Below are 13934 nucleotides of genomic sequence, written 5' to 3'. Positions count from 1 at the left end.
ATTTTTGGTGCCAAAACCCAGGGACTCCCCAACTTGTTTTTATTGGAATAGCACTCGAGACCCTTCAGTCTGCAGGCTAATGCTCTAATTGCTGAGCCAAACTGACAAGGGCTATTTTAAATGTTTCTCTTAGACAACACATGGATGGATCATTTTAAAAAAGAATCCAAGCTATAAATCTGTCTTTTGATGGGTAACTTAATAGATTTATGTATTTATAATTACTGTTTTAGAACTTATTTCTGTGATTATTTTGTGTTTCTGTTTGTCATGGTTTCTTTTTTTTTCCTGTTGTCCCTTCTACCCCTAATATCTTAGAAAATTTACCATTGTCTTTGGTGTGTCTTCCTTCTCTGTATCTTCCTCCCCAAAACCATCTAACCAACCACTATTGTCGTTGAGGATTTTAGTCCCAGATTGTGAATATTATATGTGGTAACTCAATTACATAATAAACTTTAGAGTTATTTTTTTCATTCCTACTTCATAAGTTTCTAGATATCTTTTGGTTTTCTTTGTGTAGTGGAGTATTTAGTCTGTGTGCTTTCAAAGAGCTCTTTCTGTGGGTGATTTGGTAAAGTATTAAATGTCTTGGTATCTTATTTCAAAAATTTAAACAATTGTGTACATTTAAGTACATTAAACAGTTATTTAATTGGCTATAAAATATTGGATCCAAAGGCCATTTTTTCTTCAGAATAATAATCCATTGTCTTCTTGTTTCTTTAGTTGTTAATATCAGTCTGATTTTTGTTCTTCTGATCCTTTTTCACTACTGAATGCTCTAACCGCTGAGCCAAACTGACCAGGGCATATCCTCTATATTTTTAATTGTTTATCCACATTTTTCTATCTTTTGAACCTTTTCTTTATCTTTTTGAAGGGACCCTTGACTTAACCATCTAACTCACTAATTGGTTCTATAGCTGATCCTTTCTGCCATTTAGCCAATCCACTGTGTTCTTTTTTTCAAAGATTCTTTCTTTCATGCCATATAACTTCATTTGGTTACTGTTTATAACTACTTGGTCTTGCTTTGTGTTTTCAGTGTTCTTTTTCTTGAGAATAATTATTACGTTTATTTTGAATTATTATTATTATCTGGGCCACCGATTTTGCTTCCATTTTATAAGGCCACTGATTTGGCTTCCTTTTTATAGGGTGGTTTAGTTTGTTATATTTCTTTCAGAGTGTTTATATTAGTTACAACTTTCATCCTCCCTTTACCTCCCCTCAAGATCACATATTTCTTTGAAGAACTATAAGCTGTCTCAGTTCTGTGTGTTGTGTAGGGTATGGGATAATGTGGTAGAGGGGCCCAGGGAAGGGTGAAAGCTTGGACTATGACTTCAGGTGGGTTTAGGGAGTAGGTGGGTTGTTTCTCAGCTTCTAGGATTGCATCTGGGCTTCTGCTTCCTGTTGGCATCTCTTCAGTGGGCTTCCCAGTTCCCCTACCTCAGCCAGGGCTCTTTTTGAGGGGCTCTCCTTAGGTGTAAATGCGACCAGGTGTTCAGAAGAAAAGGGAAGGAAAGAGAATGCTTAGAGGTTGGGCAACTCTTCTGTCCTGGTGACTGGTTTTGGCCCCACCTAGGTTCCTGTTCTGTGCTTGTGTAAACCTTTGCCTCTAGCTTGTGCTGCTGCTTTCCTGCCAGTGTGAGGGGAGAGAAGGGCATCTGAGAAGGTTCTCTTCTCCCGCAGGCTCTACAGGGCTTCTCCCGCTTGCACAGGTTGTATGCATTTAGTGTTGAGCACCAACTATCCTCTGTCTTTCCAAGGGTTTTTCAGAGTTTTATGATAAAAATTTTGGGATCTATTAAATTTTTTCTTTTCTCTGTGACATTTCTAGAGTTTGATTCCTTAAGAGAGCCAGCAGGCTCTCTTATTTCTTCCAGTCCTTTAAAAATGTTTTTAAGTACATATATATATTTAGAGTCTTTCCATAATTGGAATTATTTTTGTATTTTGGTGTGTAGCTTATTTTTCTTAAGTAATAGGTCTTGGAAACTTCCATGTCAGGATAAAATAGTAGTGATTCTAATTTAAAGTCAGAAAAAAGAGGGGACTTTCTACTTAATTAAAAACCTAAGAAAATTAAGCTTTCTATTTGTAACTTTAGTTGACTTAATAAACTTTTACTGTTAGAGTCCAAACAAATCAGCTTCTAGATAGTTTTATACTTTCATGTCTGTCTGATTATTCTGTTTTATTTATAAAATTCTCAAGGATAGGGATTCAGCATACTACATTTCTGTCTCTCGGGTTCTAATACAGTGCTTAAATCGTAATAGGAAGTTAATAAACTTTAATAAACAGAAATATCTCTCTGCAGGATTTGTCAACCTCTTTAGAAGCAGTATATGGACAAGCCAGTGAAGAGACAAACTCTGAAGAAGTACTTAAGAAATTTTATAACTGGAAGTGTGATAAAAAGGAAGAGTTCACCAGTGTTAGAAGTGAAACAGAGGTTTCTCTCCAACGTCTGGTAGCATGGTTCCAGAGCACCTTAAAGGTAATACGAGCTCTTGCCCAGTGGCATAAACCAGGGAATTTAAAAGAAAAATTTCCAAGTGTAATTTATCTCTTTTCTGAGAGACGGGGGAGCTGAGTTGAGAGAGAGAATGTGAAAGAATATGAATGAGAATGTGTGTGCTGGGTTGGAGGAGTGAGGAATTTATGTATTTGTAGTCTCTGTTTAGGACATACATAAAAACAACTTCAATCAAGCTATAGGTGTAAGATAGTATCACTGGAGTTTATTACAAGTAGTGTGTATTTTGCACGTGTTGTGTAGAGATAAGGGTATGTCAAAATGCACTTGCTTTAGAGGATAGTAGAAGTTTCCTCTGTTTTGTTTTCTTTTTTTTAGCAAGATGAGTTTTAACATTAGTTGGGTAACTGGACATGCTTAAAATGTTACATTAATTGGCATTGTTTGTCTTTTGACTTTTAGATATCTTAAATATCTTAAAGATACCCAAAATAAATGGAGACCATGAGTCTCAGTTGATATTAGATATTAGAAAATATATTTTATGTATCATTTTGTTAAGTTCTTGTTTGTTACTATAAAAATAGCATATAATTTTCCAAAAGGCATGAGGTTCTGTATAATGTACTCAGAACTCTAATTATATTTTAGCCTAATTTTGTTATTGATTCTCTGTTCTGTCTTCTTTACAACTTCCTTAGCAAGGGCAAGGACACCTATGGTGTTATTTATCTTATCTCAGTGACTTCCAAATATGAATTTCTAGCTTTGTTTTGGAAAAAAAATATCTTTTATCTCTAGCTACTTCAGAATTCTTTTTTTAAAATACTGTCTTATGGATAATTATCATAACTAAGTTATTGCTTTATCCTCTTTTGTTATTATCATAATTGTCTTTCTGTTTAGGTTAATTATCAATTATCCTTTTCTTTCATTTTCACAGTTATTTCCCAAATCCAGATCTCTATAATGACAAGCCTGAACATCTGAAACCAAAGTGACTGCTTGTGGCCTTTATGTTCTATGTTATAATTTGGGTCCCTGATTTTATTCAAGTTAACATCTTATTATAAAGTTTATATCCTGATAGAAAGTACCCTTGTTTTCCTAATGAAATGGAACCATTTGAGTTTAATCTTTAACTTTTAATCTTCAGATTCCTAAACACTAGTAATAGTCATCACCTCATCACCTGATATAATCATATTCCTTCCTTGTTCAGGAGTTAACATTGCCTGCCTAATACCTTTCAGATTTAAGCTTGCCACCTGAGCATTCAAGGTTCTTGACCAGTTTTATTCCCCCTCAAACATCTCAGTCTTGTCTTTTTTTTTATACTGTTCCTCTGCATTGTTCTCTCACCTCTGCTAACCTCTAACTACATTTAAAAAAATCTGTTTTGTTTTATTTTAAGGTGTATGATGGGTCTGTACCTTTTTTTTTTTTTTTACACCCCTGGTGAGTAAGTTATATGAAGGTAGTACTTTATCTTTCTTGTGTATCCGTATTTCCCCTACATTGCTCAATGCATAGGCTAATGCTCTGCTCCAGTTACAAGGACACAATACTAATTGAAATAATTTAAATGAGATACTTCATGCTTTTATTTTTGCAAATGAGGCTTTTGATCTGTCTGTGGAAGAATCACTGACTTCTGAAGACACAATTGATAATATTGATGAAATCCTAGAAAAGACTGAGTCAAGTGTCTGCAAAGAGCTGGAGATATCTCTAATTGTGAGTATTGATATTTATAATTGCTTCCTTAGAAGCAATATGGTTTCTCTTGCTGGTTAGAAAGTATCAAGACTGGTCTTAGTTTTTCTCTTATAGGCCTATTAGAAAGAGTAACATTGTCAAGTTCTAATCCAAATACAAAGCAGAATTCCACAGGGTGGTATTTTCATTTTTATAGGACATTTCACATTAAAAATAAATTAAATCTAATGTTTCATTCCAGGAAATCTCCTCTTACTCTAAGTGTATCAGCTTTCTGTATCATTTGATTCTTTTTCTTTAACCCTCACTTGAGGATATTTTTCCATTTTTGTTCATATAGAGTGGGAGGGAGAGAGAGGAGGAGAGAGAGAGAGAAACATCGATGTGAAAGGGACACATCGAGTGGTTGCCTCCTGCACAACCTGACCAGGGCTGGGGATGAACCACAACCGAGGTACGTGCCCTTGGCTGCAGTCGAACCTGTGACTCATTGGTCCGTGGGCCGATGCTCTAACCGCTGAGCAAGACCGGCCAGGGCTATCATTTGATTCTTCAGTTCATCATACCGAATGACTATAAGAAACGACTCAGAATTTGTGAAAACTTGAAATAAAATCTGTGAGAGCTCTGGAAGCAGATACACAAGGTTGATTGGTAGCTTCATTTCTCTATTGTGTATATTCTCTGTTGCTATGTCAAGTTAAAAGAGTAGCTCCTCAAAAGAGTATTTTGTAATGTTAATATTGCTCACTGGGACTTTCTCAGTTTTTCAGCTGCTTACCAAAGTCTCAGTGGAAATGTTTTTCATTTTAGTTATTTCTTTTTACTTTTTGTGATTTTTATTTAGATTGATATTAAAAATATATACTTACTGTATTCCCTTATTTTCAAATAGTCTTTATTTAGATGGTTTTGTCAGACTTGATTTTAGAAATGGTTAATAGATGATTTCTAAAAGTAATTTTAAGTGTTGAAATTTTACGTATTGTTTAGTTTCTGTATTTAGCATGATAGTATCCCTGATTTCCTTTAATGTTCTCCTAATCCATACAGCTCTAAGAATAATAGTGTAATTTTCCCATAGGAACATATTTGACATCATTCTTTCTTCTGTCTAGAAAAAGATTTGTGTTTTGAAATATTTTGAAATGGATAAAGAAATTTGTTAAAGCCATCATTTTGAAGTTTTTTCCATTCTTATTGAAAGTTTTAACTGTTTTGGATACCCCTTTGTCTAAAATTCCATGTGTGTGATTTCATTTAGGAGCAAGGTGATGCAGACAAAGAGATCATTTTAAATACATATAGTCAAGTACTACAAAAGATCCATTCAGAGGAAAGGCTTATTGCCACAGTACAATCCAAGTACAAGAACAGTATTGAGGTTGGATTATGCTTTATTTTATTTGTCTTATATATTGATGTTTTGTATTTTTTAATACTTAAACTTTTCTCAGGTAGTTTAATATCCAGTGTGTCAGTAAATTATTTGTTATTGTTGGCAAAGCACTGAAACTGTTGTTAGCTGGTACATGATTAAATTCACCCTGTAGGTTTTTTTATTTTTAATATTTTTTATCCTTACCCAAGGACATTTTTGCATTTATCTTCAGATAGAGCAGGAGGGAGAGAGGGGGGAAGAGAGAGAGAGGAGAGGAGAGAGAAACATTGACATGAGAGTGACACATCGACTGGCTGCCACCCACACAACCCCAACTGGGGCCAGGAACAAACTGTAACCGAGGTACATGCCCTTAGCGGGAACCGAACCCAGGACTGTTCGGTCTGCGGGTCGACACTCTAACTGCTGAGCCAAGCTGGCCAGGGCTCCCTGCAGCTTTTTCATCTCTCTTGGCCTTCATAGAATTTAAGAGGGGTTAGGGCCTTGCTCTGGATTAGGTTTTGGTTTAAGGAAATGTGGCTGGTTTGATCTTCTATCTGGACCACTAAATTTTTCCAATATTAACCATAAGGCTATTATGCTTTTTTATCATTTGTATGTTCACTGGGGTAGCACTCTTTAATTTAAAACTTTTCTTTTGCATTCACAACTTAGCTGATGCAAGAGGCCTAGCTTCTGGCCTAGCTCAGCTTTCAAGGGTCTTCTTCACTAAGCTTACTTATTTCTAGCTTTTAAGTGAGAGATGTATGACTCTTCCTTTCACTTGAACACTTGGAGGCCATTGTGGGTTATTAATTGGCCTAATTTCATTATTGTTGTGTCTCAGGAAATAGGCTAAGTCCAAGGAGATGGAGAGAGATGGGGGAAAGGCTGATTGGTGGAGCGGTCAGAACATGCACAACATTTATCGGTTGTTTGTGGGTGTGGTTTGTGGCTTCTCAAAACAATTACAATGGTAATATCAAAGATCACTGATCACAGGTCACCGTAACAAATATAATAATAATGAAAAAGTTTGAAATATAGTGAGAATTACCAAAATGTGACACAAAGACATGGAGTGAACAATGCTGTTGGAAAAATGGGTGCTGATATACTTGCTTGATGTAGGGTTGCCACAAACATTCAATTAATAAAAAGCATAGTAACTGCAAAGTGTAGTGAAGCAAGGCACAATAAAACGAGGTGTGCACGTTTCCTTTTTGTATGGTGACTTTTATTTATGTATTTTATGTGCATTATATAATTTGGTAAGCTATTTTGAAAACATTTTCTTTCTAAAAATTTTTTTCTTTATTGATTTTAGAGAGAGAGGGAAAGAGGAAGGGAGAGGGAGAGAGAGATAGAAACATCTATGAGAGGGAGCATCGATTGGCCACCTCCTGCATGCCCCCCATTGGGGATTTGGCCCACAAACTGGGCATGTGTCCTGACCAGGAATTGAACTGGCAACCTCTTGGTACATGGGTTGATGCTCAACCAGTGAACCACACTGGCGGGGCTGGAAATGTTTTCTTCATTTAATGGTGTATTATGAACACTTTCCCACATGATAAATAATTTTTTCGACATCAGATGAGATCAGGCGTGTTCAGGGTGGTATGGTCGTAGACTAAGTCATTTAAAAAAATCCTCACCTAAGGATATGTTTCTATGATATTTAGAGAGAGAGAGAGGAAGAAAGAAACACACCAATGTGAGAGAGAAACATTGATTGGTTGCCTCCCGTATGCGTCCTGACCAGGGACCAAACCCACAACCTAGGTATGTGTGCTGACTGGGAATCAAACCCGCAACCTTATTTGGTGTGTGGGACAATGCTCCAACCTACTGAGCCACCCGGCCAAGCTGATAAGTCATTTTGAGCGACTAAAACATCATCCTTCGTATAGATGTACATTTAACCTTTCCTTTGCACTAGACATTCAGGTTACTTTGAAATTTTTTTTTTTACCATCAATAATACTGTACATAATCTTTGTACAGAATTTTGTATGTCTGTTTCCTCAGACAGATTACTAAAAACTATTAATTACTAAGTCCAAAAGAATGAACATTCTTAAAACTTGATACATATTATCAAACTACTTTTGGGAAAAGTAATTTTGATTTACATCCTCAGTAGAAATTCCAATTTGTATCCACTCTAGCAAAGTATGCCTTACTGTATTATTAGCTAGAGATATTTATTTTAGCTTTTCTACTTTGATTATTGGAACAGTTATTCTTCTAAATAGAAATATGGATAATTAAGAAATCAAGTGGTAGAATTATCTTGCTGAAAATTGTATTTCAACCGATAATAAGTGAATACTAGTTGAATCTTAATAGAGAAATAATAAATGGTCAGTAAGTGACTATGTTGTCTGTTCTGAAATCTAATAACTCTTTCTCTTAATTAGTTTAAGAAGCAAATTATTGAATGTTTAAATAAGAGCCCCAGTCTGGATCACTTGCTGTCCATTAAAAAGACACTGAAAAGCTTAAAAGCTCGACTGAGATGGAAATTGGTTGAAAAGAATAATTTGGAAGAAGTAAGCAAACAGTTGGTTCTTACTAAACTTTTTGTGTACCTCATTTTACTTGGGCTCTGCTTTATAAAAGTAATACATAAGTGCACTCTTTAAAATAGAATCATTATTCACACTTTGTTTTATATGTTTTATCTTTTTCCTTCTATGTTATGCAAATAAAATTATTACATTAATAGTGTAAACATTTTCCTGTGTCACTAAATGTTCTTTAAAAACAGTTTACAGGGCTGCCTTGGTTTTCAGTAACATAAATATTTTAGAATAATTTGAAAAACTCTTTTGTTTTGGACTGTGATATCGATTATAATACAAGCCTACTACATGTAAAGTGATAGGTATGTTGCCCAAAGGTAGAATTTTGTCATGAAGTATTTTTAAGATCATGATGTCTTCTGTTTAATGGCTGGACATACTGTTTCTTGTAAATATTTTAAGTTGTTTTTATATAATAATAGAACTAGAAGAATAAAAACATTATAATCTACGTTAACTTCCTTCCTTAGGCTTGAAACTTTGTGAAACTTCGGGAATTCTTAGTGTTCCCTTGCAAATTTGACTTATGTACAAAAGGGATTTTTATATTGTGTCTTAATCCAACTTGAATTAGCTCTGTTTCTCTTCGGAGCACTTCAGTAGAACTAATATAATGGTACAAGATTTTTCCAGTTTTATTGTATTCTGGGCTGTGGGGAATGGTATCTTTTTTAGTTTAAATTTTTAACTTATAGAGAAATATGTCTAACTTTGAAAACAGGTGCCTTTTAAGATGGCTTATTATTACTGGAGTTGTTCCTCTAGTAGACATGCCACATATTTACTCATTTAAAAAAAAAAAATAAATCTCATGTAGAAAACAATTCTAGGGAATTTAATTGTATTCTGGTTTTTATTCTTGACACTTACTTTGTAATGGCAGTAGGTAATCTTTATCACAGGAAAATTCTACAGCAAATTAAGAGATGAGAAAAATCTATGTAATTGATTTTTTTTAATCCTCACCCGAGGACATTTTTCCATTTTATTTTATTTTAAATTTTTTTTATCTTCACCCAAGGACATTTTTCTATTTTTGTTCAGATAGAGTGGGAGGGAGAGAGAGTAAGCCAGAGAGAGGGAGAGGGAGAGGGAGAGAGAGAAACATCGATGTAAAAGGGACACATCAAGTGGCTGTCTCTTGCCTGACCCCAACCAGGGCTGGGGGCAAATCGCAACCGAGGTACGTGCCCTTGACCAGAATTGAACCTGCGACTCATTGGTTCGCTGGCCAACGCTCTAACCTCTGAGCCAAAGTGTCCAGGGCTATATAATTGATTTTTAATGTCTTTATTTTTATAATTCCTTTTTGTAGGTTTTGGAAAGTTAGTGTTAGAATGAGCCAATGAATATTAATTCAACAAGTGTTATTAGGGTCTATTATGTGCTAGGTATAGAAGGATATATAGAAATCAGATTGAGTGATTTGCTATAGAAGTTGCATTAATTCTTACTAGGAAAACTTATTTTCAGTCTTCTTTAACAAGCCTGTTAGGGTCACCTTTTTTCTTTTTAAAAATTCTTTATTGTTGGAAGTATTACAGATGTCCCTCCCCTTTTTCCTCCCCATTGATCTCCTCTTTCCCTCTCCTGCCCCTGCTGCACCTTTTTTTCTTTCTGATTAAAGTCTGATGACCATGATGGATCTGAAATTGAGAAAATAAAACAAGAAATAACTCAGTTGCGCAATAGTGTCTTTCAGGAAATTTATCGTGAGCGAGAGGAATATGTAAGTTATTTGAGTATTTCATTCTTTCAAACTTTGAATTAGTTTGTACTAGACATGGAATTAATATATCCATTTTTTGACGTAGACTATAATCACAAGGATATAGATTATATTGGCATAATAATTATATGAATTTAGAAATTAATTTCTGATGATAAAATAATTCATTACCATTGTACCAAATGTGTAAATTTAACAAAATTATAAAGAAGAAAAAACATCACCTGTAATTTTCCTACTCAGTGGTAGCAGTAGTAATCACTGTTAATTTTTAACGTTAACTTCCTTTTTGTTTTCTTTCTGCTTATTTTTACAAGAATCGAGATGACAGCATGCACACAGCTTTTATTCTGTTTAATAGAAAGCTTGAAGATTTTTTCCTTTATTAAAATTTATGTGAACATCATTTTGGCGTACTGCAATGACAACATTAATAGGGCAGCATAAATTATTGAAGAATATAACAAAATTAAACTACCTGGTTTTGGGGGGAAGTTTACCTTTTAAGATTCCAATCTACTAATTTTTGTGACATTGGGAGAGGCAGTCAGTGTTTTTTCTGTTTAAAATGGAAAGAATATTGTATTTTATGTTTCAGGGGTGTTATGTGAAAGAAGTAACTTAAGAACATTGCTTTGAAAAATAAAAATACTATGAAAATAATAGATATTTCATTTAGCAAACTCGTGACAGTGTACTTCATTATTCACCTGGAATAAAATAGCTATCTCCCAGTGACTTGATAAGTGTCTAGAAGTTTCACTTAATAAACATGAGATAAATGACCTTTCTAAGGATCTTCAATTTTCACATTTGCTTCAAAGTAGCTTTTGTATATATTTTTTCTTTCAAGGCTTTTATGCATTTTTTTCTCCTAAATGAAATAGTCATTATTTTAAACATGTCACTGTGTTCTTATTTTTTTGAGAAATAATGAAAGTTTCACAATTCAAATTGGTATACCATCACACTTTTTAATTTTGGCTTAGAAATGAGTGCAGAATTTGACCTTAGGCAAGATTTTGTTGCCTATATGTGTATACCAAGCCTAAAATTAGTAATTACGTTTTTCTTCTGTTAGTAAAGATGGTAATTTAGATCTAAGTTGACTTTTGGTTTTCATTTGCTATTTTTTGGTAGTAGAAGGCAAATAAGTGATTATGTGTGTTAGGTCATACATTTTATTAGATTATATATCTTGTTAGATATATAATGAGGGAGATACTGGTATGTTATTTTTCTCCTGAAGACCAATGTGACATAATTGAATATATATATCTGTATTTTTTAAATTTAGGAGAAGCTGAATAACTTGGTACAGAAATGGCTTCCTGAGCTGCCTCTGCTTCATCCTGAAATAGGATTACTTAAATACATGGTAAACTTTGTTTCCCCTGAGAATTACTACTTTGTGGAGAGTGTTGAAACTGATGATGTTAAAATTGTATGTCAGTGTTAAATATTTAGTATTTGTACTATAAAATTTTTTTGATGAATAGTTTCTTTGTATTAGAACTTTATCTCAAACGGTCTTTAATACTGTCATAGTATATTTTAATTTTCATATTAATTTGCATGTTTTTCTCTGTTTTCTTTTTACCCTCATATCCATTCACTTATTTGCATTATAGGCATTGTATATTTTGAAATGATAAGCAGTTTTAGTTGCTGGTGCAATTTAGAATAAAAGCAGGACACTACTAGTCATGAGGAATTTATGTAGAATATATCTTTTAAGTTAAAACAGACTAAACAGACTAAAAAAACATTCTAGAGAAGTTGGTTAAGGTAGAGATGTTGATGTGGGTATAGTTTTCTTGGCCGGCAGGATTCAAAGCCTAGGGGATCAGTGTATTAGACAGAAGGGCAGCATGGAGCAGGATTGGTCAACTCTAGCTCTCAGGGCAGAATCTGTTAGCTCTGTGTTTTATATTGCCTGATAGGGATGAGATGATATTCTTTTTTAATCTTCACCTGAGGACATTTTTGCATTTATCCTCAGATAGAGCGGGAGGGAGAGAGGAAAGAGAGAAAGAGAAATATCGATGTGAGAGAGACACATCGAGTGATTGCCACCCACACGGCCCTGGTGGGGCTGAAGACAAACTGCAACCAAGGCACATGTCCTTAGCGGGAACTGAACCTGGAACTCTCTAGCCTGCAGGCTGACGCTCTAACCACCGAGCCAAACTGTCCAGGGCTGATATCAGTCCATGATAATAGCTTAAATATGGGGCAGAAAGTGATATTCACATAGACTTGTGAACTCATAAATATGAAGATTAAAGTCCCTTAAATTGTTAAAGAAATTACTGTAAAATCTTTCCAGACTAGACTTTAAAATAATGTGAGCTATTTCTTGCAATTATTTAACTGTAGCTTAGAGACGGTCTCATGTAGAATGGGTGAGTGAGTATGTGGTGCCATGTGGGACTTGAAAATTAATTTTAAAAATATGCTAACTTTATTGTGGAAGACTATAAAAGATTTGAATAATGGTTTGTGGACATCTTTAGTGATTTTAAGATGTTTAACTGTGATTTATATTTAGGAAACCTCTGTGGATTGATTATAGGCTGTGAATTACTTACATATATTGACAACACTTAAAAAAAACACCCCAAAACAATTTTACAATCTCTGTTACTAAAATGACACCACAATGAAATGTAGCTTCATCTAAATTGTTGATATTCAGGTTTTAGTGCAAAAAAATATTTCTTTTAAAAAGTAGCAGAAATATCTAGTAGAATTAAAATATTTGAAAGTCATTTTCACTCTTGAAGATTCCACTTTAAATAGATGCAGAGGTATTAGAATTACTTCACAGTAGTCATAATTTTTAGACTTCTCATTCCCATTTTATAATCTTTTTTATTATGATTTTAATATTTTTAGGAAACACAAGAAGTTTCACAAGTAAACATCAGTGTTCCTTGGAAATATATCTGGTTAATCCCAGTCTTCTTCAGAATCTGTTCTAGAACTGGAGCAGCGATGAAAAAAAAAACAACTTTAAATATTTTTATTTTATTGGTTTCTCCAGTAGGGTTGATGATGTCCAGTTCAGCAAATAGCATGTAACTAATTATGTTGATTTAAAAGTGCTGGGATTGTTTGGAATCTTACTGTAACAAAAACTTGTGCCTAGAACTCTGGTGGTCTACTTACCATGAGCTTGGAACGGGATCTTCTTGATGCTGAGCCCATGAAAGAACTTAGCAGCAAGCGTCCTTTGGTATGTTCTGAAGTTAATGGGAAGATAATTCTTTTAAAGGTAAGTTTAAGTTCTGACTTATGGAAGATTCAGAAATATAAAGAGGTGGTGTTACTTTTTAGGAAAGTAAAAACTTACTGTTTGTTTTCTAAATGTTATTTGTTGACTAGCTTATGATTATGCTTCCAGTTTGATTGCCAGAACTAATTTTGAATTTAAAGCTTCCCTAACTAATGTATGTTCCTTAATAGGATATACTTGCTTTTCTTTTTCAGGTAAACTTATCCTATTGAGTAAGATTCTTCTTTTTCTTACATTTTGCTTTGAAATTTTACCTGTTTTGCCAACTCAGTCTTTTTTTCTTTGATTTCTTCATTTCATTGATCTGGGAAATTGTTATCATGATAATAGGATAATTAATTTGGTCTTAGTGACTACACGTTGTGGAATGTATATTAAGCCACAGGTAGAATTGTTCTTTTTTTTCCTAAATTGTAGCATTCAAAGGTACACTTTAGATAGAAAAGTTACTTACACTGTTTAAAAATAAGGTTAGAGTGATTATACAAGATGGCGGTGTAGGTAAACATGGTATCATGTCCTCCCACAACCACATCAAAGTTACAACTAAACTACAGAACAACCATCATTCAAAACCGCCTGAAATCAAGCTGAATGGAAGTCCTGCAACTACGGAATTAAAGAAGCAGGTGCATCGAGACTGGTAGGAGAGGCGGAGACGCGAGGGGCAGCGGCAAGACGGGCTGGTCCCACACCCACGTGTGGTGGATAAAAATGAGGAGGCTACCTCG

At 34.3% G+C, this 13934-nt stretch overlaps 1 protein-coding gene and 1 long non-coding RNA gene across 3 annotated transcripts in view; one reads left to right on the top strand and one right to left on the bottom strand.

Moving 5' to 3' along the window:
• STK31 (serine/threonine kinase 31) overlaps positions 1-13934 on the top strand; it is a 60946-nt gene that overhangs the window by 29781 nt on the left and 17231 nt on the right. For both annotated transcript variants that reach the window (XM_036247114.1, XM_036247115.1), the window contains exons 11-17: positions 2330-2509; positions 4109-4225; positions 5472-5591; positions 8012-8143; positions 9804-9905; positions 11203-11283; positions 13057-13182. In XM_036247114.1, coding sequence (XP_036103007.1) covers positions 2330-2509; positions 4109-4225; positions 5472-5591; positions 8012-8143; positions 9804-9905; positions 11203-11283; positions 13057-13182 — 858 coding nt within the window. The remainder of the gene's footprint in view (positions 1-2329; positions 2510-4108; positions 4226-5471; positions 5592-8011; positions 8144-9803; positions 9906-11202; positions 11284-13056; positions 13183-13934) is intronic.
• The window catches only part of LOC118620087, a 42107-nt gene continuing 37913 nt past the window's right edge, over positions 9741-13934 (bottom strand). The window contains exon 3 of the long non-coding RNA XR_004957368.1: positions 9741-9822. This is a non-coding gene — a long non-coding RNA (uncharacterized LOC118620087). The remainder of the gene's footprint in view (positions 9823-13934) is intronic.

Source organism: Molossus molossus, unplaced genomic scaffold, assembly GCF_014108415.1.
Source record: "Molossus molossus isolate mMolMol1 unplaced genomic scaffold, mMolMol1.p scaffold_m16_p_7, whole genome shotgun sequence".
NCBI classification, from domain to species: Eukaryota; Metazoa; Chordata; class Mammalia; order Chiroptera; family Molossidae; genus Molossus; species Molossus molossus.
Note: the sequence above shows the minus strand (reverse complement) of the source record. Positions and strands in the feature narration are given on the sequence as shown.